Here is a 27,491-nt window from a genome sequence, read left to right as displayed (position 1 = left end):
TTCTTTTTCTCCTTTAAGAAGGCTGTAGCAGAAGGAAAATCAAATTTAAAGCTAGCCAGAGATATATCAGAAAATCCTATCTCAAAATGCAGAAAACAAAGGAACGAAAGACAATAGCAAGAAAAGGGAAAAGCCTGCTCAGAGATCTTGCTTGAGATGAGCTGGTTTGTAAGGACAAAGCCAAGAAGATTACTGCTCAGTAAGCGAAGACTCTCTTATTTTCAGTTACACTGTAACATTTCTGGCTGTCTTTGTAATGTCTGGTCTAGACATGGTTGTGATGTCAGTTTAAACAGCTGTGAGGTCATGGGCCCTATCAGTTCAAAACTGATGAGAGTAAAGCTGATGTAGACTGAAATTCACATTGGAAACTAGATCAGGGCATTGAAACCCAGCGACCTAACCTTTCCTTAAAACCTGAGCTAAGGTCTCACATGGAATGCTGTCCAACCCTACACAATCACCTTGGTCCATTGTTCACCTGACCACTGCTCATCACCCACAGCTGTACCTGCTTTTTACTCACTCAGCTGAACCTAACTGGCCGGGTGCTGGTCCGTGAACGCACGCTCTGCCACTGGGTGGTAGACAAGTGGGACTACCGTGGACTTCTGTCTGTTCTGTGCAATCAGGCGCTGTGGGGGGGAAGCAAAGTCCTCCTAGAAGGACCAGGACAACTCACAGAAGATTCTACTTTATCTGGCTTTCTTAGACTACTGGCAAAAAACGTTGCCTCCCACTGTGTCTGTGGCTGTCAGGGGAGCGTTGCTCTGAGAGAGAGGCGGCTGTGCAGCAATTTCCTCCGAGAGTAAAGCCCTGGCAGGAAGCTTGCTAAGATACAGGATGTTAGGGGGGAGGTGAAACAGCAGACTGTTCTCAGACAGCCAGCGGTTCTTAGCCTTCCTAATGCTGTGACCGCCAACTGTTGGAAAGCCCCACCCCACCCCCAAGCCCAGCTTCCGTAACCCAGCGACGAGCAACCTCATCATCACCAACTGCCAACATGAGACATATTTCTACTACATCCACGAGTTGGCTTAGTCTTCCTGTGCACATGCGCTGTATCCCTTTACAAAAAGGCAGCGCCTTTGCAGCCTGCTCCCCCCCCCCTTCCATGGTTGCATAATGTGACTTTGTGGCGTCCCTTGGCTCCAATCCTCCAAGGCATCTTCCCTTCTACCGAAAAACCATAAAGTTATTTTGTTGCTACTTAATAACTATAATTTTGCTACTGCTATGAATTATAATGTAAATATTTAACATGCAGGATATCTGATATGCAACTGCCCAAAGTGTGGTTGCAACCCGCCGGTTGAGAACAGCAGTTCTGAGAGGAGGTGAAACTTTCTATCCTGCAGGGGAGCATCTTAAGCTCAGGAAATAGCTCAATAGCTTCCGGAAACTTTGGAAATTGAACAGATTCACTTGCCCCTTCCCTTTGGAAGCATATTTAAGCCACAGAGACTGACCGCTGAGTTGCCTGTCAGGGCCAGACCAGCCAAGCTGCCTGGAAAAAACACCCGTTAAGTTGTCTGTAGGTGTGTGGCACACTCCAGGTTTCCAGATCTCATGAATCCACACTTGGTCTTTCAGTTGTGTTTGAACCACTTCAATTCCTGTAAGTAACCCCTCTTCCGTGTTCCTGTAAGAAATCCTATGTTGGGTTGGTTTTTGTTTGTTTGTTTGTTTGTTTGGTTGATTGTTTTGTTGTTGGTTTTTTTTGTTGTTGTTGTTTTGTTTTGTTTTGTTTTGTTTGTTTGATTGATTTTGTCACAAACCAGAGTCTCCTGGGAAGGAGGAGCCTCCACTGAGACATTGCCTCCATCTGATTGGCCTGTGGGTGTGTCTGTGCAATATTTTCTTAATAGATGATTACTGTGGGAAAGCCTAGCTTGCTATGGGCAATATTGCACCACAGCAAAGAGCTTGAGTTATTTAAGAAAGCAAACTAAGCCAGCCATCATGAACAAGCCAGTTAGTAATCTCTCTCCACGGTATCTGCTTCAGTTCCTGCCTTGAACTCTTGCTCTTACTTCCCTCAGAGAAGTGTGACCTGGGGGTTGTAAGACAGAATAAACCCTTTCCTCCACCAATTTGCTTATGGTCATGGTAATTGCCACAGCAACGGGAAACACACCTGAATCGATCCCAACGAGCACATCGTTCATGGAGTTTGGATTTCAGAGGTGTCCACTATGACTTCTGTTCCCTACCTGGAGTGAGTACACGGCTTTTCTTGTCTCACCAAGAATAGTGTCACAAAAACAGAAGTATTTTAAGCACTGATTATTCATCAGTGATAGCATTTGGATGGCCAGAGTTAGTAATGCCAGTGTTGTGTTATAACAGGACAACAACTGGTCCAATTGACTTATATTTAAAAAAAAAATCAAGGTGCAAGTCAGGGATATGAATGTGGAACATCGGTGGTCTAGCTGTGCTTTAGAGAAGATAGTGAGACATGATCAAGAAATTATGAAGCTATTACAGCAGTGTGCTCCCAGCTTGCTGCTTACTATAAAGCCTTGCCCTGCTAGACATTTGGGGCTCCCCCATCACCAAAGCCATCCTGCCTGACAGTGGCGCATTGGAGGGGCCCAAGCTAGCTTGGATAGAATAAAAGCCCTGCTGTGAGTTGCATCAGATTGGCTCCTGTCTGGGTTTTTGGGGGTCACTAATATTTCCCTGGCACTACACCAAGGACTGAACAAAGCCCACTGAGATGCAATGGATGTATCCCTTCTGTGACTGGAATGCACAGTAGGACAGAGGCGGAGTGGAGTTTGGGTCTGGGCTTTGCCTCATGCTGACTGTTATCTTGAGAGGATACCTTTACCTCTGAGAGGCTCAGTTTCCTTATCAGCAAGAAGGGAACAATAATAGCAACCCTCTCCCAGGGTTATTGTAAAAAAGAACTAAACGGGGCCATGTGGATTAGGTTCGTAAGCTGCTTCATGGATAGCATCAGTTTTCATTAGCGCCTTAAGAAATTGTCCCATCTAAACTATAACCATATGTGTGTTCAGTGTTCCTGGTGGAAGGTTCTGGTATGCTAAACAAAGGAAAGTTGTTATTTACATCAAGGAAATGCTAGGTAGTTCAAAATACTCTAATTTGTAGTATGGAAAAGTCCAGCTATTGGATGTTGCCTATAAGTTAATTATGCATATGTTAATGGTCAGAAGAAATAAGACTACATCCTGGGATGGCTGAAATCACAGACCCTGATGCTGAAATTCCTTTTTTTTTTTTCCTGTGTTACCATTTTTGTGTAGCCCTGGGCAAGCTGAGTTAAGTCTCTGTATCTCCAAGTTGTCATCATTCAAAAGGATAGTTAGATACCTCATTTATAGGATTGTCACCAATGTGAGTGGTGTTAATACAAGTAAAGCTTAACTATTATCAGGCTCAATGGGATTTCATGTGTGTGCATGCATGTGTGTGCACATATGTGTATGTGTGTGTGTGTGCATGTGTGTGTGTGTATGTGTGTGTGTGTATGTGTACAAGTGTCCCAAAGAATATTCAGAAGTTGTTGCTAATTGCTATCTACCTTTGTTCATTTCTTATTTTTGATGCAGGGTCTCTTAGTGTCTTGAAGTTCACCAAGTAGAGTAGGCTGGTTGACCACCAATCCCATTTATCTACCCAACTCTGCCTCCTAGTGCTAGGATTACAATTGTGTAGCACAGGCCTCTGTGTTTGCTTTGGTTTGGTTTTAATGTGAATTCAGAGAATCTAACTCAGGCAAGCACTTTACCAACTGAGCTCTCTCTCCAGCCACACAGGAGACTTTTTCTTCTTTGTCTTTCCTCCTAATCCTTTTAGAAGTACAGAAGTGAATGCTAGCAGCAAACCACAGAACTGAGATCAGGAACCCTGTTGGAGGAGTTAGAGAAAGGATTGAAGGAGCTGAAGGGCCTGCAACCCCATAAGAACAACAATGCCAACCAACCAGAGCTCCCATGGACTAAACCATTACCCAAAGACTGACCCATGGCTCCAGCTGCATATGTAGCAGAGGAAGGCCTTGTTAGGCACCAATGAAAGGAGAAGCCCTTAGTCCTGTCCAGGTTGGACCCCCAGTGTAGGGGAATGGAATGTTGGGGGGCAGGAAGGAGGGGTGGATGGGGAGGGGAACACCCTTATAGAAGAAGGGGAGGGGGAGGGGAAGGGGGCTTATGTCCAGGAAATTGAGAAAGGAAATAACATTTGTAATGTAAATAAAAATATCAATAAAAAAAGGGAAAATAATAAGTAACATTATGGTAAAAAAAAGTTCAGATATATTTCATATCTATTTACACAAATGAAAAAGGTCTGAACACATCACTCCAAACATGCCATAGTTGTCTGAAGATGATTTAAGCTAAAATGTGTGAGAGTCCACAGACTCAGAAGGTGTGGCCATGCATGTAAATCTCCCTTATTCCATCTAAAGGAGCCAGCTTCTGGGAAATGAAGAGCCATGAATGTTCTTCAGGATCCATTTGCTTCCAGACAGGAAACATCATGTACCCCAAGTCCCTGCTCCAGAGGAGCATTATTAGTACAAAAGAGAGAGAACATATTTCACAAACATTCCATTTATTGTCTTGACAGCCCACTTATCTTTCCAAAAGGCCATTCATGTCCATTAGCGCCGCCTTTCTCTCCTACTGCTTAAATGTCCTAAAGTCTCCAATTCCAGCCATTCTCAGGTTACTTGTCTCTGAGATCTCATGCACATTCTGTCCCATAGTAAAGTGCCATCTTCTTTTTCTTCCTACCCGTTTTCCTCCTGGGTGAGCACTATCACCCACAATGGGAAGGCACAGCTCAAAACAAGAAAACAACCTAAAGAAGAAGACAGTAATGTCTGGGAAATTTAGTAGGTCAAAATCCGTGCTCCATCACCAGCTCTGAGTTCATAGATCGCATCCTAAGACTTGGGTCGATTCATGCCTGGATCCTGAGGGGATGGCAGCCCTGGCTCAAAAGCGCCCCTCCCAGGCTAGCTGCTCAGAATTGGGCAAGAAGATAATGGATATCACCCATTGTACAGTTCTGTCTGTTTTATTTGAAGAATTTTCAGAATCTTAAACTGCAGCATATTTAAAACATAAGTCCAAAACTACATGCGAAGCCAGATAAACTGTTAGGACTGATCAACACTGCGTTATTTCCTTCCAGGCCTTGCTCTGAGAAAGAGCAAAACAAAGATTATCTCACCCTAAAGTTGTACAACCCTAGTTTCAGGTCTCCATGTCGAAGCTCAGAGATGCAGCCCTCTGATGTGTGGGTGGAGGGATTTTCATTTTACAAGCTCTAGGGTTACTCTTAGGCACATTGTATAATGATGGGGGCACTACCGATGGTAATGATGATATAGGGCACAGATATTAAAAGTTCCTGCGTTTCTCCGGTGGAAGGAACATTAAGTGGATTTTTGTTCATTTGCTTGCTTTTCTGTCGAACACCAAAACTTTCGCTTAAAACAAGCAATTCAAGTCTGATACAGTGGCAAGCATCTGTAATTCCAGCATTCCTATGGTGAGACAGGGGCATTATCCAGAGGCTCAAGGGCATCTAGCAGGAAGTATGCAGCGAAACACTAGAAACAATAGGAGAGACTCTCTCTCAGCACCTCATGGTTGTCCTCTGACTTCCGTGTATAAGTGTTATCATGGAAAGAAAGGGCTGTCTCCTCAAAGGCATAAAAGATATGATTTATTCTGAAACAATGAGTCACCGTGGCCCGGTCACATACATTAAGTCTCCTCAAAACATGTTTCTAATGTGAAGGAAGTTTCAAGGCTTTTTATAGCCACAGAACAAAGAGGGTTACAAATCAAGGCTTTTACATGTACCTTGGTGGGAACATCAAAGGGGCAGGAGTTACAGCAAAGTCTCGTACGGTAACAGGTCTATGTTAGTGGTCTGCTGAGTTCATAGGTTTCAAAAGGCTTTACAAAATCTGTTAGTCACCGGATGTTAGTTCTGGCATAGAGGTGGTGAGGTGGTCATGGCTCTTTAGGGGGTTGAAACTAGCTAGCCCAACTGAGATAAAGAGTAATTAGACTCTGGACCTGCAACTTCCCAACCTCTTCACATTAGTCCCGTTCTAATCAGTAAAACAGTCTTTACAGACACAGCTTTATGCCAGGAATTCTTCTTAGAGTTCATACCCATACTATATATATGCACATGCGCACACACACATATACACACACATATACACCCCCATACCCCATACCACACACACCCCCCCCACACACGCACACACACATGCACACACACCCCATACCACACACACCACACACATATTCCATACCACACACACACATATACACACATACACCACACATACCCCCATACTACACACCCCCCACACACCTCCATACTACATACACACATACCCTACACATACTATACTACACACAAACCCTACACACAGAGCATACAACTGTACACACACAGCATACTACACACACCCCATACTACATATGCACACCCATATACCCTATACTATACACACACCCCACACTACACACATACACACACCCCACATAACACACATACACACACACATAAAATTTTTAAAAATCTGTTTAAAAATTAAGTATCACATAGAATTCCTATCTGCCTCAGTTTCATTAGCCTCTTTAAACATTTCATCACACACTCGACTCCAGTCATAATTGTAGGGGTGAGAAATGTAAACAGGCTAGAAAGAGAGATGAAGGCCATCGGAGAAATCTTCTAGTTAGGGACAGTGTTTCATACTTGCAATCCCAGCACTCAGAAAGGCTGAGACAGCCTACATTTGTGAATTCAAGGCTAACCTGAGCTAGAGGAAGACCCTATGTCCAATCAATCAATTAATCGATAAAAAGGAGAGAAAATTTCTATGAGTCAGTAGGCTAAGCACCTTATATATGGAGAACATGGACCAAGTACTGGTTTATGTCCTTCAAATATGCTAGATGCTACAATGCTCAGCACTGTGAAAGCAGTTTTAAGTAGGACATGATAAAATGTTTTGCTGTGAGTCTGAATAGGTTCGTTCACTTGTTTGGTTGAATTAATGAATGATAAAGGAAAATAGATTTAATAGAATCATTCCGGATACCACATCTTACTGTGTGGTAAGGGGTTGGTGGGAAAGATCTGGGATTTGCCAAGGGTTGAAAGTAGATCAGCTTCTAGAGAGCAAGGACAGGAGCCTGGGCAATTTAGGACGATCAGCTCTGACCTTGGCAAGCCAAGTTTTTGAAAAAATCGGTCCTTCTCCCCCAAACACCTAAATAATTCTTTATCTTAAAGAACAAACACAATGGATACAATAAACACTGAGCCCCTACCAGACCACTGAGTGACATCATCCCCTTTCCAATGTAAAGGACACCAGAAGTAAAGAAAAGTTATCATGCAACAAGTACAGTAGGCAGCTCCCTCGACCCCTTGTGAGAGCCAGTAAGCTCGCCCTGAGGGCCACGACTAGTCTCATCTACGAAACTGGTTTTCCTATGGAGCAGGCTCACAGCCTTGAGTCATCTAGCTACTTCCTAAGCCACAGGACAGGGTCACAATGTTAAGCCATCCAGGTAATTCCCGAGCCACTGGAGGAGTAATGGAGTTTATAGAGTAGGTAGTTATCTTCAGAAACATCCATCCGGTGTGGCCAGACACGCCAGGAAAGAACCGATAACAAGACAGTTACTCCCTAGTTTTTAATTTAATTAATTATTTAATTTACTTACTTATTTTCAGTTTCTGAGGCAGAGTCTTAGATGACCCAGGCTGGACTTAAGTTTGCACTGACCTTGAACTCGTGATTTTCCTGCCTTAGTCTCCCGAGTGCTGGGATTCTAGGTGTGAGCTGGGAATGCCTGGCTTTTTTTTCTTTCTGGAAACATAAGTGAATTTTTTTTTTGGCCTGAGATATGTAGACATATCATAAGTTATGAATTACAGGTCATAAACTCCAAATGGCCAGGAACTTTTGAGTTTAACATGTTTTCTTTGTTTTTCCCTTAGAAAATAACTGATGTTGTGACTCCACAGAATATTGTGACCCAGAATAGACGCAGCACATGGTTTGCCTCAGTGCTAAACTATGATGTGACCTATTTTACATTTAAATGTTCAGTGTTGATATTTCTTGATTTAGAAGCTGGCTGAGACCATTTAATTCTCCAGGACCCTAAATTTCTTGTTTTACTGGAAATTTTTAAGTAATTAAATTTTGGCAATATTGTTTTAAACTGGAAATGCTAAAAATGTTACATTAAAATATTACACTCACTCCAATGAATGACTTAGCAGAAACAGCCTGCAGGCATCATAAGTAATGATAACCTTGCTTGATTTGCAAACACAAACATACTTAAGTTGGGATAGTTCTTAAAAATTCTTAAAGGAAAGAAAATTTGAAGAAAAAAATAAATGTGAAGGCCAACCCTGTTGGAAACTGCCAGATCCCTCTTACTTAACGAAGACTTTCCCACAGGACAGATAAGATGGCAGCCGTATGATTGTAACCAATGACTGCTACCTTCTCATCTCTGTGTACCACAGGAAAACCTCCCTGGTGTGCCCTCCAAGGGCTCCTTGAACCATTTCTGATTTGTGGCTGCCCAGTTTAGGAAGCACTTTTCCCATAAATAATGCCACCCGTTTTTCCTTCTGTAGCACTGTAATTTAAACTGAAGCACTTTTGTGGGCTAAATCAACACCGAGGACATCCCTAGCTTTTTAAAAATTGTTATTATTATTATTACTATTATTATTATTATTATATCTTTTGAGTCAAGGTCTCAGTTCTTTGCATAGGTTGATTTGAGCTCTGTAGCTGAGGCTGGTTTTGAACTTATTCTTCTCCTGTTTCAGTCTCCCCAGAACCTGGGCTTACATGCAGGCACCACCCGTTCCAGTATTAAGTATGAAGTCTTTAAATGTGTTTGCTTTTTAAAAGAAGGTAATTTAATGTTTATTGCTGCATTATGGCTTCTGGATCCTGTTAGTCGTCACTAAAAAAGACAAAAATAGGATTATCTGTAAAAAGAAAGAAGGAGGCAGAGAGGGGAGGGAGGGAAAAGGGAGAGAGGAGAGAGAGAGAGAGAGAGAGAGAGAGAGAGAGAGAAGAGAGAGAAAGAAAGAAAAAGGAAGGAGAATAAGCTTTACTGATATGAACAGATTCTGGTCTCACCACATTCCTGTACTTAGCTCCCTCTAATGGGAGCCATTAGACAATGCTGGAGAACTCATGAACCCCCTGATTGTCCAGGAGTGTTCTACTAAACCTCTCTCAGAGAAAGTCTTACAGGAGCCTTTCTTTCCTGGAAGGGAATTGGTTGCTAGGCAGCCAGGCTGTCCTCCTCTGTAGACAGGACAAGATGGAAGCTTCTAACTTTAAGACGTTGGCATCTGATTCAGACATTATATCTTGACAGAAAATAATTCTGGGACCTCCTTTTCCTCAGGCGACTTTGTATTGGTGGGCTCAGCTTGGCAGTGTGAGCCCTGCGTGAGTCTGGTGTTTTTAGCAGGCTTTATGCTGAGAGAATTTGTCTATATCACATTCTAACACCACCACTACTCAGATCCTTTCCCCTCACCTCTAACTGACCCATTACTTTAGAACCCGATTCTTTTCTTACCACCACTGTGGACTGGTCTCGCTATGAGGAGCTATCCCATGTGCTGTGGTTCGCTCAGCAGAGTCCCTGGCCTCCACCTGCTAAGGTGGAGGCCTCCCGGGTGCTAAGTGTGATGTCAAAGCACCTTCAGGCATTGCCAAAGGTCATCTTTTAGTGTAAAGCATTTCCCCTTAGTTTCAGAAATGGTAAAAATGTAAATTTAATTCAACATATTTGGTAGTTCAGTGCTTGAGATCTAGTGACCTAGAGTTAACTGTGTTTTTCCAAATTGCGCTGGTCAACTGCCTTTTTCATTGTTTTGTTTCAGAGCTAATCCTGCATGGAAACAGTTAATTTTTTTCACAGTTATAAAATGTATTTGGTTCCTTTAAAACTAGACGGCATCCACTAAGGCACAGAGACTCCAACTAGATGAATTGTGGTCTGCATAGAAAACCACTAAAATGAACATTTAACGTCCAGGGAGAGGAGCTTGGATAAGGAGCCAACATCCAGCTTGCCTGGAAATGAAGAGTTCTTTCTTCACAAGTTAGTTAGCAGAATCTACAAGGAGTTGTCACAGGGTTACAAGAGATTTGCTTCAGAGAATGAATTTCCCAGAGGAGAAAGGGTGGATTTCTTTTTTTTTTTTTTCCACCTATGTGGCTTGTAAGAGGTTTAAATGTATCAGGAAACAAAGGAAAGATACAAAGGCGCTACCAAGGCAGTTCTTACAGGGCTACAAAAGACTTGCTTCAGAGAATGTTCCCAGTAGGGAAGGGGTGAAAGAGGCTGCTTAAGAGTGTTAAGAAACAAAAGAAATACAAAATCAAACCACAACAAAGAGGAAGCAGCTGCATGCAATCTCAATGGGCATTGCAGCCATCTGTTTCCTTTATGACAATTCTTAAACCCCTGGGAGTCAGGCTTCAGTGGCAACTTCATAGCAGAGGTGTGTAATTCTTCTTCTGACAATCATAACTAAAGAAGGCTACAAGCATAGCTCAATGGTCGAGTGCTTGCCTGGCGGGCTTCCAGACACTGATTTAGATCTACTGACACTGCAGAAATCTAAAACAAAGCAAAAGCCCTCCTCTTCAGGCTTTCCTATGACCATCACTGGGGTCAAAGAGTTTTCCTGAGTCGGTGTACAGAGCGCCTTAAAAATTCTCAGATGAGGGCTGGAGAGATGACTCAGGGGTTGAGAACACTGACTGCTCTTCCAGAGGTCCTTGAGTTCAAATCCCAGCAACTGCATGGTGGCTCACAATCATGTGTAATGAGATCTGATGCCCTCTTCTGGTGTGTCTGAAGACAGCTACAGTGTATATAATAAATAAATAAATAAATAAATAAATAAATAAATAAATAAATAAATAAATTCTCAGATGACTGGGGAAACAATATCAACCAGCTTGAGATGGCGGACTATCTGAAACAATACTTCTAAAAGGAAACGTGAAGAACTCATACTACTCACACATATACTGATTATTCACACTTAAAGATTTGGCATTAAATTAACATGCTTGACCGGAAAAACTGACAATTCAATTTTAGATGTATAATACAGTAATTGATTTTTTAGAACCACTATTGAGATAATTAAAACAAGTTAGCAGTTTTCAAATGCCATAAGCGATTACATCAGAAATATAGGTGAACACGCTTGTATCTTTCTATACCATCCTTTATTAATAACAACAAACTCATGAGGTATAACAGCTCTGCTGGCAGCAGTCTTCAAAAGTCCTCTTTTCCATGGGACAAGTACAGATTCCTTTGCTCCAATCAAAATTACTAATCCTCTCAGACCAAACATGATATGCCACGTATATGATATGTGTATGTGTAGTTTACAGAATGACTGTGGATAGTTTAAAAGGCTGTTCAATGAGTTAGAACCTGGGAAACTGCCATCAGATAGTCTATACCGGAATAAGGAACTAGTGTCTCCCGGAGACCCTGTGGTGGTGGTAGACATAGGCTACGGGGGAAGATTGGGGTTTCAGAGATGGGACCTGGACCACAGAGTCGGGAGAGCAAAAGATAGGATCAGGCCCTTTCTAATGACAGGGAGATGAGTGGATAGAAATTTGAGGTTGTCTGCATCAGTCACAGGGCGTGAGCTGAGTTGAAGTCCCGGGGAACAACCATGAGTTCTCTTTCCATTGGTCTCTTCATAAACAGGGCAGGAGGTGGGATGAATGCTCTGTGAGGCATCACCAGGTGAGAACGTAATATCCATCCCTCAGTTTGTCTGCTAAGTTCTCAACCTACTCCTCCTGTGGTGATCTTAATATGCCCAGGTGCTTCTGCAGTCCCGGTTCACCGTGACCAATGTGTATGTCCAATGAAGTCTGTCCAGGGCAAGGCACAGTCTCAAAAAAAAAAAAAAGTTTCACACATGACAAAAGATCTTTGAGCAGGGTTCTGGCTGGTCTCTACAGCACCATGTAAGAGTAGAGTATCGAGGACTGCAGGCACAGATGGTGTTAGTGGCAGTGGAGGAGGCTGGGTCACAGATACCACAACAGATATAGGGGGAGCTCCCCAGCTCCTCAGAGTGACCTAGTATCCATTTTTTCTTTTTTTAATAAAGTGTGAGAGAGGACTTTGAAGGTTCTCAGAGGAATTACATTAAAACACATGGAAATACTAATTACTTTTACTTGACCATTATATATAATACTTCTTGAATTATCACATAGTACTGTATAGATGCGTGTAATTACCACATGTCAATTAAAATTAAAAACTATTAAGTAAAGTTTAATTTATTAGCTTATAGGGCTCCTTAAGTGTCTGAGGTGGGGGGAAGTATTGCTAGCAAGAACTTTTGAGGACTTTGAGGATTATTTACCTAACTAGACCCTGTGACTCTCACTGAGGAGTTGGTGGACGGTAATGGGCATTGAACGCTGGATTTCAATTAAGAAATTGTGTAAATGCGGTGTCCTGTTTTGAACTCTTCCTGCTGGCCTAAGAAGTTCCCCCTCCCACCTGCGCTTCCTTCTTTACTGGCTGCCTCCATGGGCAGAGCATTTGTGACTCAGAAACCGGTTCCCCTGGCTGTAACAATGATACAGCTCTGGGATCATTACCTGTAAGCCAATGCCTTAGCTTCACAGCCCTCTCTCTACGTGAGGTGTGTTGCTGTCACAGACTGCTGGGAAAGCACTCTTAGGTGTGGGAAGAGAGGGCTCGCCACCAGCTTGGACTTCCAGGGACCTTTCTTTCCAGGAAGAAATTTAATATTAATTAGAAACGGCTCTAGAAGATTCACTACTGCCTTGTAGAGAGGGCGTAAACGCAAGAAGGACCGGATGGGAATCCTATATTCTGAGGTATGTCATATTTCTGAACTTAGGAATCCAAAGTTGCTAAAAATTTCTCGTTTTTTTTTCCATGTATAATTGTCTATCCCTGTTACCATGGCTTATTTTCAATTCTGTTTAGTGTTCCTAGTGAGTATTAAGTCATGTGCTAGGATTTTTTTTTTTGTTTTGTTTTGGTTTGTTTTACTATCTTAACAAAAGTTAGACTGAAATACTAAGTTTTAGCTAGACCTAAGTTGAGCATGATGGGATTTATATTTTCTGACGTCCTAATTGCAGGGGTGATATGAACCTTGAAAAATGGAGTTGCAACTATATTGTGTCTCAGTGAAATCCATAAGGGCAAGAGACACTCACACCTAATTGGCTTTTCTAAAAAGCCAAACAATGGGCAGGCTTCTCACGGAACCCATGAATAGAGCAACACCTTGAAGCTGGGTATGTGAAAGGAAATTCACCTCTGGCAATTATTAATACGGGTTATCACCGTGTAGAAACGATGACTGGCGGTACAGTTCTGATATTTGGACTATTTCCTTTTGATAGCCAACAGGACATTTTTCTACATTGAAAGTAACTTACTACAGTCAAATACATTTTTCAATGTTTCAAAGGGTGATATTTGAATAAGAGTATCAGAGGCACAGTAATGTTGTTGTGGTAGTTCTTCTCCTTCTCCTTCTCCTTCTCCTTCTCCTTCTCCTTCTCCTTCTCCTTCTCCTTCTCCTTCTACTTCTCCTTCTTTTCTCCTTCTCCTTCTCCTTCTTCTTCTTCTCCTTCTTCTTCCTATTATTATTATTATTATTATTATTATTTCCTTCTCCTTCTCCTTCTTCTTCTTTTTCCTATTATTATTATTATTATTATTATTCATGACTTACTCCTTATCTGACACAATTAACTTGCTAACCGGCATTCCATTCTCTAAGCTCACGGAGCCTCATTGATTTTGGTCTGCTAGCATGAAAGGTAGTTCTTTGGCACCTACCTCAAGTGCACATGTGCGAGCATGAGTTTGTGCGTGTCTGCATAAGTGTGCATGTTTCTTTACTAAATGCTTTTCCTGCTTATTTCACCACCCTGGGAATATCTTGCTCTGGGATTTTGATCTCACCAAGAAGTCACGGACATACGAGGATGGCAAAACGTATAATGTATTAACATTCTACTCTAGTAAATTTTCTAAGTGTCAGGGAGAAAAGCTCATTCATAGTGAGGTTTCTGGGACACTCACTCCAGAGTTCTCACTCAGCTCATGTAGGGTCCACAAAACTGGTTTAGACAAGAATTCCAGCTATAACCTGTTCACCACCATCCTGAAAAGTCAGAATTCCTATTCAGGATGATGGGGTTTTTTTGAGACTTTTATGTGCATGGAGATGAGCCCAATCTTGCTTCAAGTGTAGATTAAAGATTGTGCATCGTGGCCCCCTAATTCTCTGTGCATGTCAATGGTCCTTTAAACAGTACTGTGATTAGCCTAGGTTGTGGGAATGGCTGCATTTTTTTGGGACTACCAGAGAGCCGAGCAGTGCAATTGCATGCCAGTTTGGTGTCGATTTGTCAAGCAGGGCAAGTTTAGGCTAGGTCAGACATGTTTATCTACTTCCCAGTAGAGCTGAGAATCGCTGCCAACGTGACATAAATGTTTAACTTTTCAGCTATGTCGAGGACAAAATAAGTTGGAGGTTTTTTCAAAATTTTTCTGTTGCAGTTTTTTTTGTTGTTGTTCTTGTTGTTGTTTTAAAGAAAGAAGTTCACTGCAAAGGGCACAGGACTGGGACATAACATATAGTAACATGAACCTTTCTATGAAATCTTAAAAGTACACCCGTATACACACACCACTAAAGGATCTCATAGGTAATTCCTCAAAGCTCAAGCTAGTATTGATCACAAATAGTGTGTGATAGGTTATTTCTCCACTGATGAAATGAGCCAAGTCAAGCCTGTTTAGATTATATTAAAAGCAGGTTTATTGGGAACTTGCCCCAAGGACTGAGACCAGGGGAGAGAGGACGCCTGCACAGAGAGAAGAGAAGGAGAAGAGACCGAAATGTCTGGATTACATAGGCAAGAGCCTTTGGGGGAAGGGCAACCCAGTCCCCGGGCTAAAGAGTTCAGGGAGGGGGGGTGCTGGGAGAGGGAACTGCATGCCAGGTAGGGACTGAAGGATGCTGGGAGAATCTGGGGGCCAGGTCTGCTTTGATATGTAAAATCTACACTTTAGTACCAGTCCTGGATCTGAAATCAAACATTATGGAGTATGGTTGAAACAAATAATGTTCCTGTGTTGTAAGGAGAGGCAGGTTCTAGGTCCTTCTATGTCATTTTCTCCAGTACTTTGCTTCAGGATTGGTAAGCTGAAGCCTGCAGCTGAATCACTGAGGAAATTTTAGTTACTGTGGAAATAGGGTGTTTTTTGTTTTGGGCAAATGATTTCTGAGCTTTCAGAATCTCCCTTTAATGTCAGGGGTGAGTTCTCCATTTGTTACCAGGTCTGGGGATGAAACTTGATTGAATAGTCTTCAGATAGTGAGAGTTTCAAAGCTGTAACACTGTTATTGCTTACTTCCGTTATGGCAGTTCTGCTCACCTTGAAGGGTTCCTCAACCCTTCTCTGCATCAATATCGCCTAGAGAATGCTGAGAAAACCACAATGCTTTACCAGATTCCCAAGTATTCTGAACTAGTGCATCAATAATAATGGGACCCAAGTATTCTGAACTAGTGCATCAATAATGGGACCCAAGTATTCTGAACTAGTGCATCAATAATAATGGGACCCAAGTATTCTGAACTAGTGCATCAATAATAATGGGACCCAAGTATTCTGAACTAGTGCATCAATAATAATGGAACCCAAGTATTCTGAACTAGTTCATCAATAATAATGGGACCCAAGTATTCTGAGCTAGTGCGTCAATAATGGGACCCAAGCAGGGGACAAAAACTCCACTTAACTATGGTTCATAATTGCTGAGTTTAAAACACTGACATGATCGTCACACATTATATTAATTTCTAAAACTCGGCCCCTTTTCCTATCCCTCACTGTGTGTCAAGAAGGGATTTTCACCAGATATTCTTGGTGCTCACCCCTACAGAAGTCTATAGTTAGGGAAGCAGCGCTCTAGTCAAGGAAACTTAACTATCTCCATTGGAAAAGGGCTTGGGAGCCATTTATGGTTCTTGGCACTTCTTGTGCTGTAGGAAACACTAAAGAGATTTCTGGGAAAGGATCCCTGGAATAAGATGCACCATCTGAAGGGCAGGATAACGAGGAGGTAACCTGAAAGCAGAAGGGACAGGTGGCCTGATCCGAAACACCAGCTCATGAGGAAGGGCTGAGTTTTACATGGGCGGCTCACACAGAGATTCTAGGGTGGGCGGGGGAGGGAAAGTCTTGGATACCTCCTCTCCTAGAAACTGAAGGGACCACCAGCTTTCTAGCATGATAAGTGTAATTTGGAAAAGGAAAGCATGGTGCTATGACAGATAGGATGCGGGCTGGGAAATGGTCCTCTAAGGTACAGTGGCCAGGGATCCTTCTTGTGGCTAACCCATGTCGCTGAAACCACCACCAAGACCAAGAATACAGAATATTCAAGAACAGCTGGAATGTTGAAAACAAAGAGAGTAGTAGTGGATGCGTTTAAGAGAGAAGCCAGCTCAGGTTTTGTGAGTTCTGTAGGTCAGATTTTCAGCCCTGCTTAGTGGGTAGTGCCATCCACAGACCCATGGATCTGGCTACCTCCCCTCCCTGCACTGAGATCTTAAGTGTGTACTATCGTCTGTCTCTAGGCTCTGTTTGTGTTCTTGATGTAGGTTGTGAAAATGAAATCTAAGCCTTCATGCTTGCAAGGCATCTGAGCCCATCTCTCCAGCCCCATCATCCGAAACCATTTTAATAGAAACAAAACAGAACAAGAGTCATGCCTATCAGATTGAAGTGTGCATACACCTTTAAAAAGGATAAATAAAATGTTATGAGCATTTAGAGCGGCACACACAGGGCAGATTGCAGCGGTTCAGTTCATGTCAGCTAAGCATGCATGTTCAAGTCAGGAAGATCAACAGCTGTCACAGGAAGGTTTTAATTCGTTGCAAACACATGACACCCAGGAAACTTGCATGACTTTAAACTGAAGTGTCAGGCTGTCACTGGGTGAGCAATGGGACCTAAGCTTGCACAAGGTCCCAGGGGGCCACACCACTATAATTCAACAAATCCTTCAGAGATCCGTTCATCCCTCAAATGAGAATATAGAAAAGTGAGTCAGACCAGAATAGCCTAAGCCCTTTGAAACTTACACAGAAAACATTCTTCCCTTAACTCTTCTTTAAATTAAATACAAAATAATTTGTGCCACAGGGAAACCTAAATGGGTTTCCACTTTAAATGTTCCAACAGAAAAAAATAAAAAAATTAAGAATGTCATTGTCTTGGAATAGTCTAATTATTGTCAGAGGGGATTCATGCCCGTTATAAATATTTTACCCCGTTATGCAAAATGATCTAATTTAAAAATCCTTGAAGCACTCAGTGAGAATTATTCTGGGTAGAATTTTGCAGTTTGCTCCAAGAAAGGCAAGGTGCAATACAGGCACAGTCTCCGGGTCTCAGTAGGGTTCCCGTTCTGTGCCTGTTAACGAATTAAAAGGCACAGAAAAACTCCGGTCCAACAGGTAGCCCCTGAGAAGTTTCGGCTATCACAAGCAGCCGCAACCAGAGTCAGAAGTTGAAGAAAGGTTTTTAGGGCAGGGTGAGGAATACAGTCACATGCAGCAGACACAGAAAAAGACCCTAGACAAAGGAGACCCGGATAGGGAAGCCAAAAGTCCAGTCTTTTCTCAATGTCTGTTTTGTTTTTTAAGTTTCTGAAGAGTTTTCCTCTCCTAAGAAAGGATCAGTCAGTTTAAAGATAGTTAATTGGCCCACAACTGTTGTGTAACAAGTCCTGATCCCAGCCTTGAATTTGTTGAGCCAGGCCACAGCAGGGGGTAGACAAAAGCCTACAAGGCTTTGCATGAAGCCCTCGGGTTTTCTCAGATAGGAGGGAGAGGAAGAAGTCAGCCATCTTGGAAGTTTGCTCATTTTATTACTTAGCTAATGGGGTGGGGCGGGTACCTATTGACCCGCCCACCATGGACTCTGTCTAACTCCTAGTCTCTTAGTACTTACAGCAGTGTTAATTTTACTAAGCCTCAAAGAAACACACGGAGCAGATTTTTTCCCACAGTTTAAAGTCGTCTTCACGGTTTCCTGGCCTTGTGCACCTTGCTCAGGCCCCTTTCCTACTAGACCACTTTTCTCTGGTCCGCTTTGCTGGCCTCTCTTTCAAGTCCACTCTTCTCCATCCTGCTAATTTACGCGTGAGCCATGGTAAACCACCACTTCCCCAGGTGACAGACAGGTTTCCCAACTTCTGCTCTGGGCCCCTTCACCCACCCCTTCTCCAACCATAGATTTGCTGAGGAGACTCCGGCACCGCCTCAGCCAGCTGTCTGTCATGACTGCCTCCACACTTGGTGATTAAAGCCATTTGGTGTTTTCATTCAGCCCAGACACTAGTCATTAGGGATGCACCAATCCCTCCACCCATGTTTCGGAGTCTCTTCTACCCTGTCCTCCACCCTACCCCCTAGTCATTAACCCCTTCATCTAGGTAAACATCAATGTTCTGTCTCTGCCAACCCATGACTACAAACCCATGTGCTTTATGACAAACATCTATTAAAACGAAGTGTAGTGACCAAAGGTGTTTTTGTTTTTTTTGTTCTTTTTTTTTTTATGGCTAAAAATTATTTCAGCCAATCTACAGTTCTTTCTACTGAATTTACCTGTCTCTTCTCCATACAGCCCTTCTAGGTCATCAGACTAACTCATTTTTGCCCTGTCCTGCTACTTCTGCACTCTCTTTCAGCAACCGTCTCCTGCCTCATAGCCATTCCTGTGCATGCTAATTGGATCCGTATGCCTCAGTAATTAGAAAAGTGGCTAGCACTAATTGAAGGTTTGGGATGACGCAGTCCCAAACAAACTGCTTCGTCCACACGGCCAGGTTTAATTCTTTCTACAGCATTATGAGAAGGAACAGTTAGTGGACGGAGGAGGAAACTCAGCAGAAGCATTTAGAGCGTTTAGATAAATTGTCCAAATAACACCTCGGCAAGGTAGGAGAGTGAAGACTGGAACACAGGAAGTTCGCACGTGAAGCTTGTATTCCTAATCACGTGAAAGCACCATTTCCCACCCAAAGGCGCAGAATCCTGGCCGGACCCTGTGTGTTATGCACTCCCTGGCTTTTACTGGCTGTTTTCCCTGCTAAGCTTACTCTAGCTTCCTCTCCCTGAGAGTTGTTCAAAGACAGTATACGGAGTGTTATGAAATAGGACGCAGCGTGGGGGTAATCGTTAGCGGGCCTAAGCTATGGTGTACCACTGGGAAATTAATACCATGTGACAGACCCGGTGTAAAAAGAGGTTTATTGGGGGAGGGGGGAGGAGTGAGGACTTGGGAAACTCTAGAGGCAGAAAGGCAAGAAGGGAAGCAGAGCCATGAGGGCAGAGAGAGTGGGGCAAGGAGGGGTAGGGAAGTGGGGAGGGGGAGGGAAGGAGAGGGGAGAGGTGAAAGGGAGGGGAGGGGAAGAGAGAGAGACAGATAGGAAGTTGGGCAGCCTAGAAGCTGTTCAATGTACACTAACACTGAGGCCCCTGTGTGTGTGTGCATCCTCTTGCCCTGTCCTATGAAAACTGTTAACTTCATGGTGGTTACGACATCTAAATCTTCCTTTTTTCTTGAAAACGTTTCTATTTTGCTGCTAGGTTATCTCTGGTTTCTAATACTGTTTTTTTTTTTTTTTTTTTTTTTTTTTTTTTTTTGTGGGGATGGGCGTTGACTTTGTGTACTCGGGCCGACCTCAGATTGATTACATTTATTTGTTATACAATCTAGTCAAGCTTCAAACTCTTGTTTCTCCTGTTTCTGAGTCCCGAGTGCTGGGATTATAGGCAGCTGCACCTGTGTTCAGCATTTTTGTTTTGGTACTGTAGATATTTCTAATTCTAGTTTTGGGAAAACATTTGAATATATAACCAAGAACTATCACATTGGCCGTGGGAGGAGGCTAATCAGAATCCTGAGTGTGTAAACTATAGCTTACTGTTGGTGGAAAGTCTTGCAGCCAGAGAAATACTTAAGACTGAAGTAATGGGAGAGAGGGAGGGACAGAGGGAGAGAGAGGGGGAGAGAGAGAGAGAGGGAGAGAGAGAGAGAGAGAGAGAGAGAGAGAGAGAGAGAGAGAGAGAGAGAGAGAGAGAGAGGCAGAGGCAGACTTATAGAGCCTGTTTGAGGATCCTAGGAATAGCTGAGATACCCAATAAGTGTTTATTCATTTTGGAATTCACTCATTAATTCTTTTGCTCATGAAGAACACGTTGAATGCCTACTCTGTCCCAAGCTGTGCTAAATGCTGTGATACAACAAGAAAGCATAGACAACAATAATCGGTCTCGTATTTTAAGTTCAGGCTAGTTGGAGAGGGGACCTCCAAGAACATTGAGGGTCTGTTTGTAGATGCTGTCACAATCGCAGATCAGGAATTCGTAATGTATTTGCTTACCCTTTGAAAAGGAAGAGGTCTGAGATTGAGCGTCAGTATCCCCCGAGGGCTCCATTGTCCCTCGTGCAGCCTCAGTGTGGGGAGGATGAGTTGGAGGCTGGATGGGTGACACAGAGAGACACGATTCAGTCGCGGGGAGAGAGTAATGAACTGGGGTGTGATTTCTGAGGGTGACAGAGAGTTGGTGCATACAGGGGGATTTTAGAGTTTTAGAGGTCCCTTTCCAGGTGGGATGACTCTAAGGTAAAGTGCCTTGAGGCCGCAGGATCTTTAATAATACAGAATAGCTTTTCTTTCTGCAAATGGATTCAGCTGTCTTCTTGTTCCTCTCTACTTTATCAGCACGTCTTTAACATTTATCTAACATAGCAAACTGCACACTTAAGAAATATAGTGGAATAATGTGACTTCTGTGCAATGTATAGTGACCAAATCAGGTTTCTATTAAATACTTATTTATGCTAGCAACCTCAGAGTCCCCATTTTCTATTTATTTATAAAATACATAACAAATTGCTTAAAACTGTAACCATTCTTCCATGCTGGTAGATGGCGCTTCTGCTTCCAGTGTGCTTTTCTGATGCTGAGCTGCCCCCTACTGGGAAGAGTATGAAATAGCAGGGAATTTATTGGGTTCCACTTCACTGAATGCGACTACATTATTATGTGCTATTTTTGAGCTCACTGAGGAGCTAACCCTGGACGTGGAGTTGCCCCTCCCATATTTCAGACAGAAGCCTGTTTGTCTCTAAGTGTCCTCCAAGATCACTTTCCAGGGACAGTTTGGCCTCAGTAGGCTCTGTCAATGAGAGAAAGAAGAACTCCAAAAAAAAAAAAAAAAGCACAAGGATGAAACATTGTGACCAGCAGGGGCTACTGTTGTTTATCTCATGGTGTTGGTGGGAGACAAGGTGAAACCGGAAGTTCAGCCATAGAGGCTCGCTTATGGGGAGAGCTCAGTTGGGACACCCTCCACCCCAACCCCCAAACCCCAAGCTGCTTACCTCAGTTTCCCCAGTTGCTTTCTGCTGGATGTTTACCAGCCTTCAATTTGATGATGTGACTTAGGTTTATTCTTTCAATCAGTCCACTTGAGCCATCCCAGATGTGAGTTCCGGACTTGATCTTTTGCTATCTACGTGACGCTTCTATCTGCTACTTGAGTATTTGTTCTTTCGTTCAATATATGCTTAATAAACTGACTCATTTGAAGCAAAACAATGGCTATTGTAGATATTTCTCTGAAGCATACAGAAGAGTAAGTTCTTAGTCACCGTTTGTACCTTGCCCCTGATAACTCTTATTAAAGAAAGCATTACATTGGTGGTCTGCTTACAGTTTCAGAGGGTCAGGCCATTATCATCATGGAGGGAGCATGGCAGTGTGCATGGCTCTGGGACAGTAGCTGAGAGCTAGCTACATCATGCCATGTAGGCAAGAAGCAAGAGAGAAAGTCTTGCAAAGCCCACTGCCAGTGACATACCTCTTCCAACAAGGCCACACTGTTGTGTTCAAATCCACTGGAAAAGACCAAAGACAGATTCAGTTCAAACTTAGAGCAAACGAATTTATTCTTATTGCTAGCAGGGCAGCACCCTTAGAACCAAAAAGCATGCTGTGCCAAAAGAGGCTAGCTGAGGGATTTATAGAGCTTGTAAAGTAATAGAAGACTATATTCCAGTCTCACAGCAATAAGCAAGTGGTTAAATAGCAAGTTTACACAAGCCGAAAGCAAACAGCTAAATGCCTCATGGCAGGAACTGGACTGTCTCATTTTATTCTTTTTCTCCTCCTCCTTCTTTCCTTCCTCCTTCTCTTCCTCCTCCTCACCCTCTTGGTTTTTCAAGACGGTGTTTCTCTGCTTATCCTCAGCAGTTTTGGAACTCACTCTGCAGACCAGGTTAGCCTGGAACTCAGAGATCTGCCTGCCTCTGCCTCCCAAGACCTGGAAAGAGAGGGACACACCATATGTTTTTATTTCACCTGAAGCCACTGTCATCTCATAGGCACTCCCGTGCCAAGGTCAACGGCCTTTAAGGGAAGCCATATTAAGGTCCTTTAGCAGTCACAGGTGATCTCTGTCATGAGTAAATTGTTATATACGTCTTGGTACTCTGAAGGCAGTGTCACTAATAGACCGAGATGGAGCAGCGGATAAGCACAGGGCCATTGAGTTAGGGCTGCTTGTCAGATTCCCACAATACCTCCTCAGAAGGGCTACACATCCTCATCCTTTCAAACAGTTCACCAACTGGTGACTAAGCGGGCAAATGGATGAATCTATGGGGGCCATTCTCATTCAGACCATCAAAGTGAGGGACACTACTATTTGTTTATTTACTTCTTTATTTCTGTGCATCCATGTACATTCATGTACATATGTGCGTGCCTGCGGGCTTGTGGGCATATATGCGTGCATGTGTGTATGTGTATGCATGTGCACGTGTGTGTGTGTGTGCATGTGTGTGTGTGCATGTGCGTGTGCATGTGTGTGTATCATATATCTGTGGTAGGAAATGAACCCAGTGCCTTGCATGCTTTCTGCATCAGTGCTAACACTGAGCTGCCCTTAGCCTTCAGCACTTTACTTTTCTAAAACAGAAACTCTGTGTTCCGGTTAAAGGAAGCCTAGGCGAGACTAAAGGTGAGATCAGGCCATATTTAAGCAATATTCCCCATGTCTACTGAGAAAGTCCCTAGTGACTCTCAAGAGAAGTGTCTCTTGGTCTTCCTATTTTTAGTTTTATTCAGTAAATTTTTTTTTAAAGAATCCAAGAAGAGGAATTTTGATCTTGAAAGTAGGAGCCAGGCATGCGATTTGGAGGGTTGAAATGGACTGGGTGTAATGGGGAGTTGTGAGGACTGTGGAAAACTGGGAACAACTGCCACTAACTGATAGTTATCTGGTGTTATAGGGACTATGGTCCAGCATTATGAAATCTATAGTAATTTAAAGAGAGTAAGAAGGTGAATTGTAAAATGGTTTAAAAATTTAACAAAAGAATATATGAAAGGAAAAGTATTATCTCAGGAGACACCAAGACCGAGTTTTAAACACAGAGCAGATTTACTAGATTCGGAGAGAAAAAAGGTCAGGGAATAAGGGCCAGAGCCAGGAGATAGAGGATGAGAGAAAAGGGGAAGGGAACAAGGGAGGTGGAAAACAGGTATTAGTCCCTGGGGGTCAAAGGATTGCCTCTGGATAGAGAGGAGACAGATGTGGTACATGGGCACATGTCAGTTTTTACAGGTAAAGGGGGAAACCCCATGTTAGGATGGGGTGTTTAGTTTTAACTGGGCATGCTAATTAGGTGAGCCCAAGGGAGCTTTTGATTGATGGACTTCCATACTTTGATAGCTGGAGCTCAGGAGGAGGAAGTGGCCAAATAGACCCTGGCGGCCAGCTTTAGGAATGTAACCCAATGGGTTTAGCAGTGCAGAGGGTTTGGGGAGAAGGACGGGGCCTGCCAGAGCCATGTCTGAGCATGGTCAAGCTTCCCAGAGTCCCTCAATGCAGCTTTGAGATGACCCGTTCCCGGTCACAGCAGACCCAGTTCTCTAGAAGCACAGAACAGAGAGAATGCATCTGTAACGTTTAAGGTGATTTTTTTTTATTAGATTCATCTACACCATTAGAGGCTGAAAAGTCCCACAAGGCAACTTGTAGGCTACAGAGCCTGAAAGACCAACGGACAACTAAGTTCAAGGAATTTGACACCAGCAAACAAAAGCAAAGAGAGGGAGTCAAAGATACAGCCCCAGATGAAACCAAGGCCTAGAAGTCCCCTGGAGGGGCACTGTAGTAATCTGTGTTTTTTATATTTGTGTGTGCATGCATGCATGTGAAGTAAGTGTGTGTGTGTGCATGTGTGTGTGTGTGTGATTATGTGTGCATGTGAGTGTGTTTGTGAGTGTGTGTATGTGCATGTGAGTGTGTGTGCATGTGTGTGTGCATGTATGTGTGTGTGAGTATGGGTGCATGGTGGTGTATGGGTGGTGGTTCATGCCTGTGTTTCAAGAACTGTTGTGCTTTTCTTGACTCAGCCCATCTGCCAGGCAGCCTACCAGAACGACTTGGGGCAAGTGTGGCAGTGGGTGAAAGAAAGCAACCATTACGTGGATATTCAAGATGGCTTCAATGGCGATACTCCTCTCATCTGTGCCTGCAGGCGGGGGCACCTGAGAATTGTCTCCTTCCTTTTAAGGAGAAATGCTGATGTCAACCTCAAAAACTTGGTGAGTTTGCTGTGGGATGATGGTCTAATGCAAATGCCATTGTTTCAATTGGAACAATTGGTCCTGTAACAACCTCCCCTTGCTCTGTTTGGTTGGTTACTTTGCTTTGTTTGTTTGTTTGTTTATTTATTTATTTATTCATCAGTTCATTTGTTTGTTTAACTTAATTTCTTTGTTCTTCTTTGGCAAACGTAAGATTATAAGAGAAATTACATAGCTCACTAGAGTTGCACATTTAACATCATACATGTTGTAAATGTATCTATGTGGATAAAATTTTTGGCTAAAGACGTATTCTAAGTTGGGCCTATAGAAATTGTTCCAAAGTGTAACTGTGAAGTTTCTCCTCAAATTCCCGGAACTGATGCTGCTTTTCCTTCTTACAGCATCTAACATAGACAATTCTTTTTTTGCCTGTTTTACTTTATATAATGCAATGGCATTTTGCTAGACTAAAAGCATAAAATTAACATTTCAACCAGTATGGGTGTTTGGTGATGACGTCATTGTCATTGTGCTTCTGAAGAAGAGGACAGTCCATGCTGTTGGCTGTAGGCAGCTTTGCCTTTTTCTGTTCTGCTTTCTCCAACCTGTCTTTTTTCTCTCTTTAGTATTACAGAAGTAATGGGGGAAAGAAAACCCAGTGTTTGCCACCATTTACATTTTAATTCTGTTGCTTTGATATAGGGTTGCATTTTTTTAATTTTTTTTTCACTGATGTGCGTTCATGTACTTGGTGCTGGGTTACATGAGAGTATTTTCACCCAAGTCTGTTGTATACTTTGAACATATTCCCCCTTACCTTCTTACCTTCTCCTTGTATATCCCATATACCTTCTAACCTTCTCCACATATACCCATATACTCCTTACCTTCTCCTTGTTTGCCTCATATATCTCCTCACATTCTCCTTGTACACCCCAGATACCTGTTTACCTTCTCCTTGCATATTGTATACCCCATATACCTCCTTACCTTCTCCACATATACTCATATATCTCCTTATCTTCTCCTTGTATACACCATATATCTCCTTACATTCTCCTTGTATACCCCATATACCTCCTTACCTTCTCCTTATATATCCCATGTACCTCCTTACCTTCTCATTGTATACCCCACATACCTCATTACTTTCTCATTATATACCCCACATACCTCCTTACCTTCTCCTTATATACCTCATATACCTTCTTACCGTCTTCTTGTATACCTCCTTTCCTTCTCCTTGTATTCTCCATGTACCTTCTTACCTTCTCCAATTTCTCCTCTCATATTAGTCTCCTTTGTTCCTCAAGACAGTTTTAATTCTAATTCCAACTCAAATATTTATACATGACTGTATGTATCTTTATAAAAATGACCCACAAAGGAGAGAAAAAGAGGTATTTCTCTGTGACTGACAGTTTACTTCACGTGACTCTCTCCACTTGCACCCATTTTCCTATGAATGATGTGATCTCATTTTCCTTTGTGCCTAAAACAGTCCACCATGAATGTATAACACACTTGGTTCATCCATTCCTCTGGTGATGAGCATTTCATTTGGTTTTATGACCTAGGCTTGGTGCAGTGTGCTGCAGTAACACGGCTGTGTGCCAGGGCCTTCCTGGAGTCAGAGTTGGCGAGGGGAGGGAGTGAGCCAGGTGGGATGGTCAGGGGACTCTTGCAGCTGACTTGCCAGCAGTCCAACCTTATCTGCTGCTCTGCCTGACTAGCAACCAGGTGCTTCTTTATTTACACAAGTTTCACAGAACAGAGACAGAATTACCCAAGTGGTGCAGAAGGTATGCCTGACTTTTCACTACATGTCCGGGGTTACAAGTTCAGTCACAATTAAAAAATACAAACAGAGCAGGTTTCTTAGCCCTATAACTACAATTTAAAGAATCTAAACAATGTCTCCTTCAAAGTAAATCCATCTAATGTATGACAACCTGCTTTTAGGCTGGTAGTATTTGCTGTTTGAAAGCACTTCAGACAAACAGAAAGTATCTGGGCCAGTGTTTTTATAAGTAGCAAATACTAATACCTAACTTCTATTACTATGTGTTTCATCATCTATGCTATAAAGTAGGAACAGTTTATTTTAGTCAATCAATCTTGTTTATTGAGTTCTAATTCCTTCAGGAGTGTACCTAGTATGACCCCTTGTCTTTAAACTACATTTTTAGAGACCTTTAAGCCTATAATAAAAAGAAACCTTGACTCTGTAACGTATTCTCCTGGCCAGTCAGTTTGTCAATTGTCTCAGTTTGCCTTGTATCTATTATACTATTTGAGTTTGCTCAGGGGCAGAAACCCCAAGAAGATTCCTAGAGTAATGGCCTCATCTAGCTTTGTGTCTATCTGTGCTTAATATCTCCAGGGCATAAGGACGACGTACAAATAATGGCCAGATAAAGTTAATTTTAGGGTGTTCCTAAGAGATTCTGACATATTTTTTTCCTCAGAAAAGACATAAAATGAGTCATAATGTAGAAAGTCCCCAGGAATGTAATACGCAGAGACCAAAACCCAAAAGTGAGAGATAGAAGGACAGTGGTCGCAGCAATCCGCTCTGCTTTGCTTTGGCGGTGTCAAGCATCTGTGCTCACTCGCTTCACGACTCTCGCCACTTCTAGTGGATGTGGCTGTGCCAGTTGTGTAAGCATCGTACCTGTGATGTGACT

At 42.7% G+C, this 27,491-nt stretch overlaps 1 protein-coding gene across 1 annotated transcript in view; it reads left to right on the top strand.

Annotated features, from left to right (window-relative positions):
• The first annotated feature begins 12,742 nt into the window (after positions 1–12,742).
• Ankrd22 (ankyrin repeat domain 22) overlaps positions 12,743–27,491 on the top strand; it is a 29,223-nt gene continuing 14,474 nt past the window's right edge. Inside the window, 2 exon segments of the mRNA XM_032895483.1 lie at positions 12,743–12,967; positions 24,628–24,819. Of these exon segments, the coding sequence (XP_032751374.1) occupies positions 12,947–12,967; positions 24,628–24,819 (213 nt within the window). The 5' untranslated portion in view covers positions 12,743–12,946.

This window comes from Rattus rattus, chromosome 2 (genome assembly GCF_011064425.1).
Source record: "Rattus rattus isolate New Zealand chromosome 2, Rrattus_CSIRO_v1, whole genome shotgun sequence".
Classification (NCBI taxonomy): Eukaryota; Metazoa; Chordata; class Mammalia; order Rodentia; family Muridae; genus Rattus; species Rattus rattus.
Note: the sequence above shows the minus strand (reverse complement) of the source record. Positions and strands in the feature narration are given on the sequence as shown.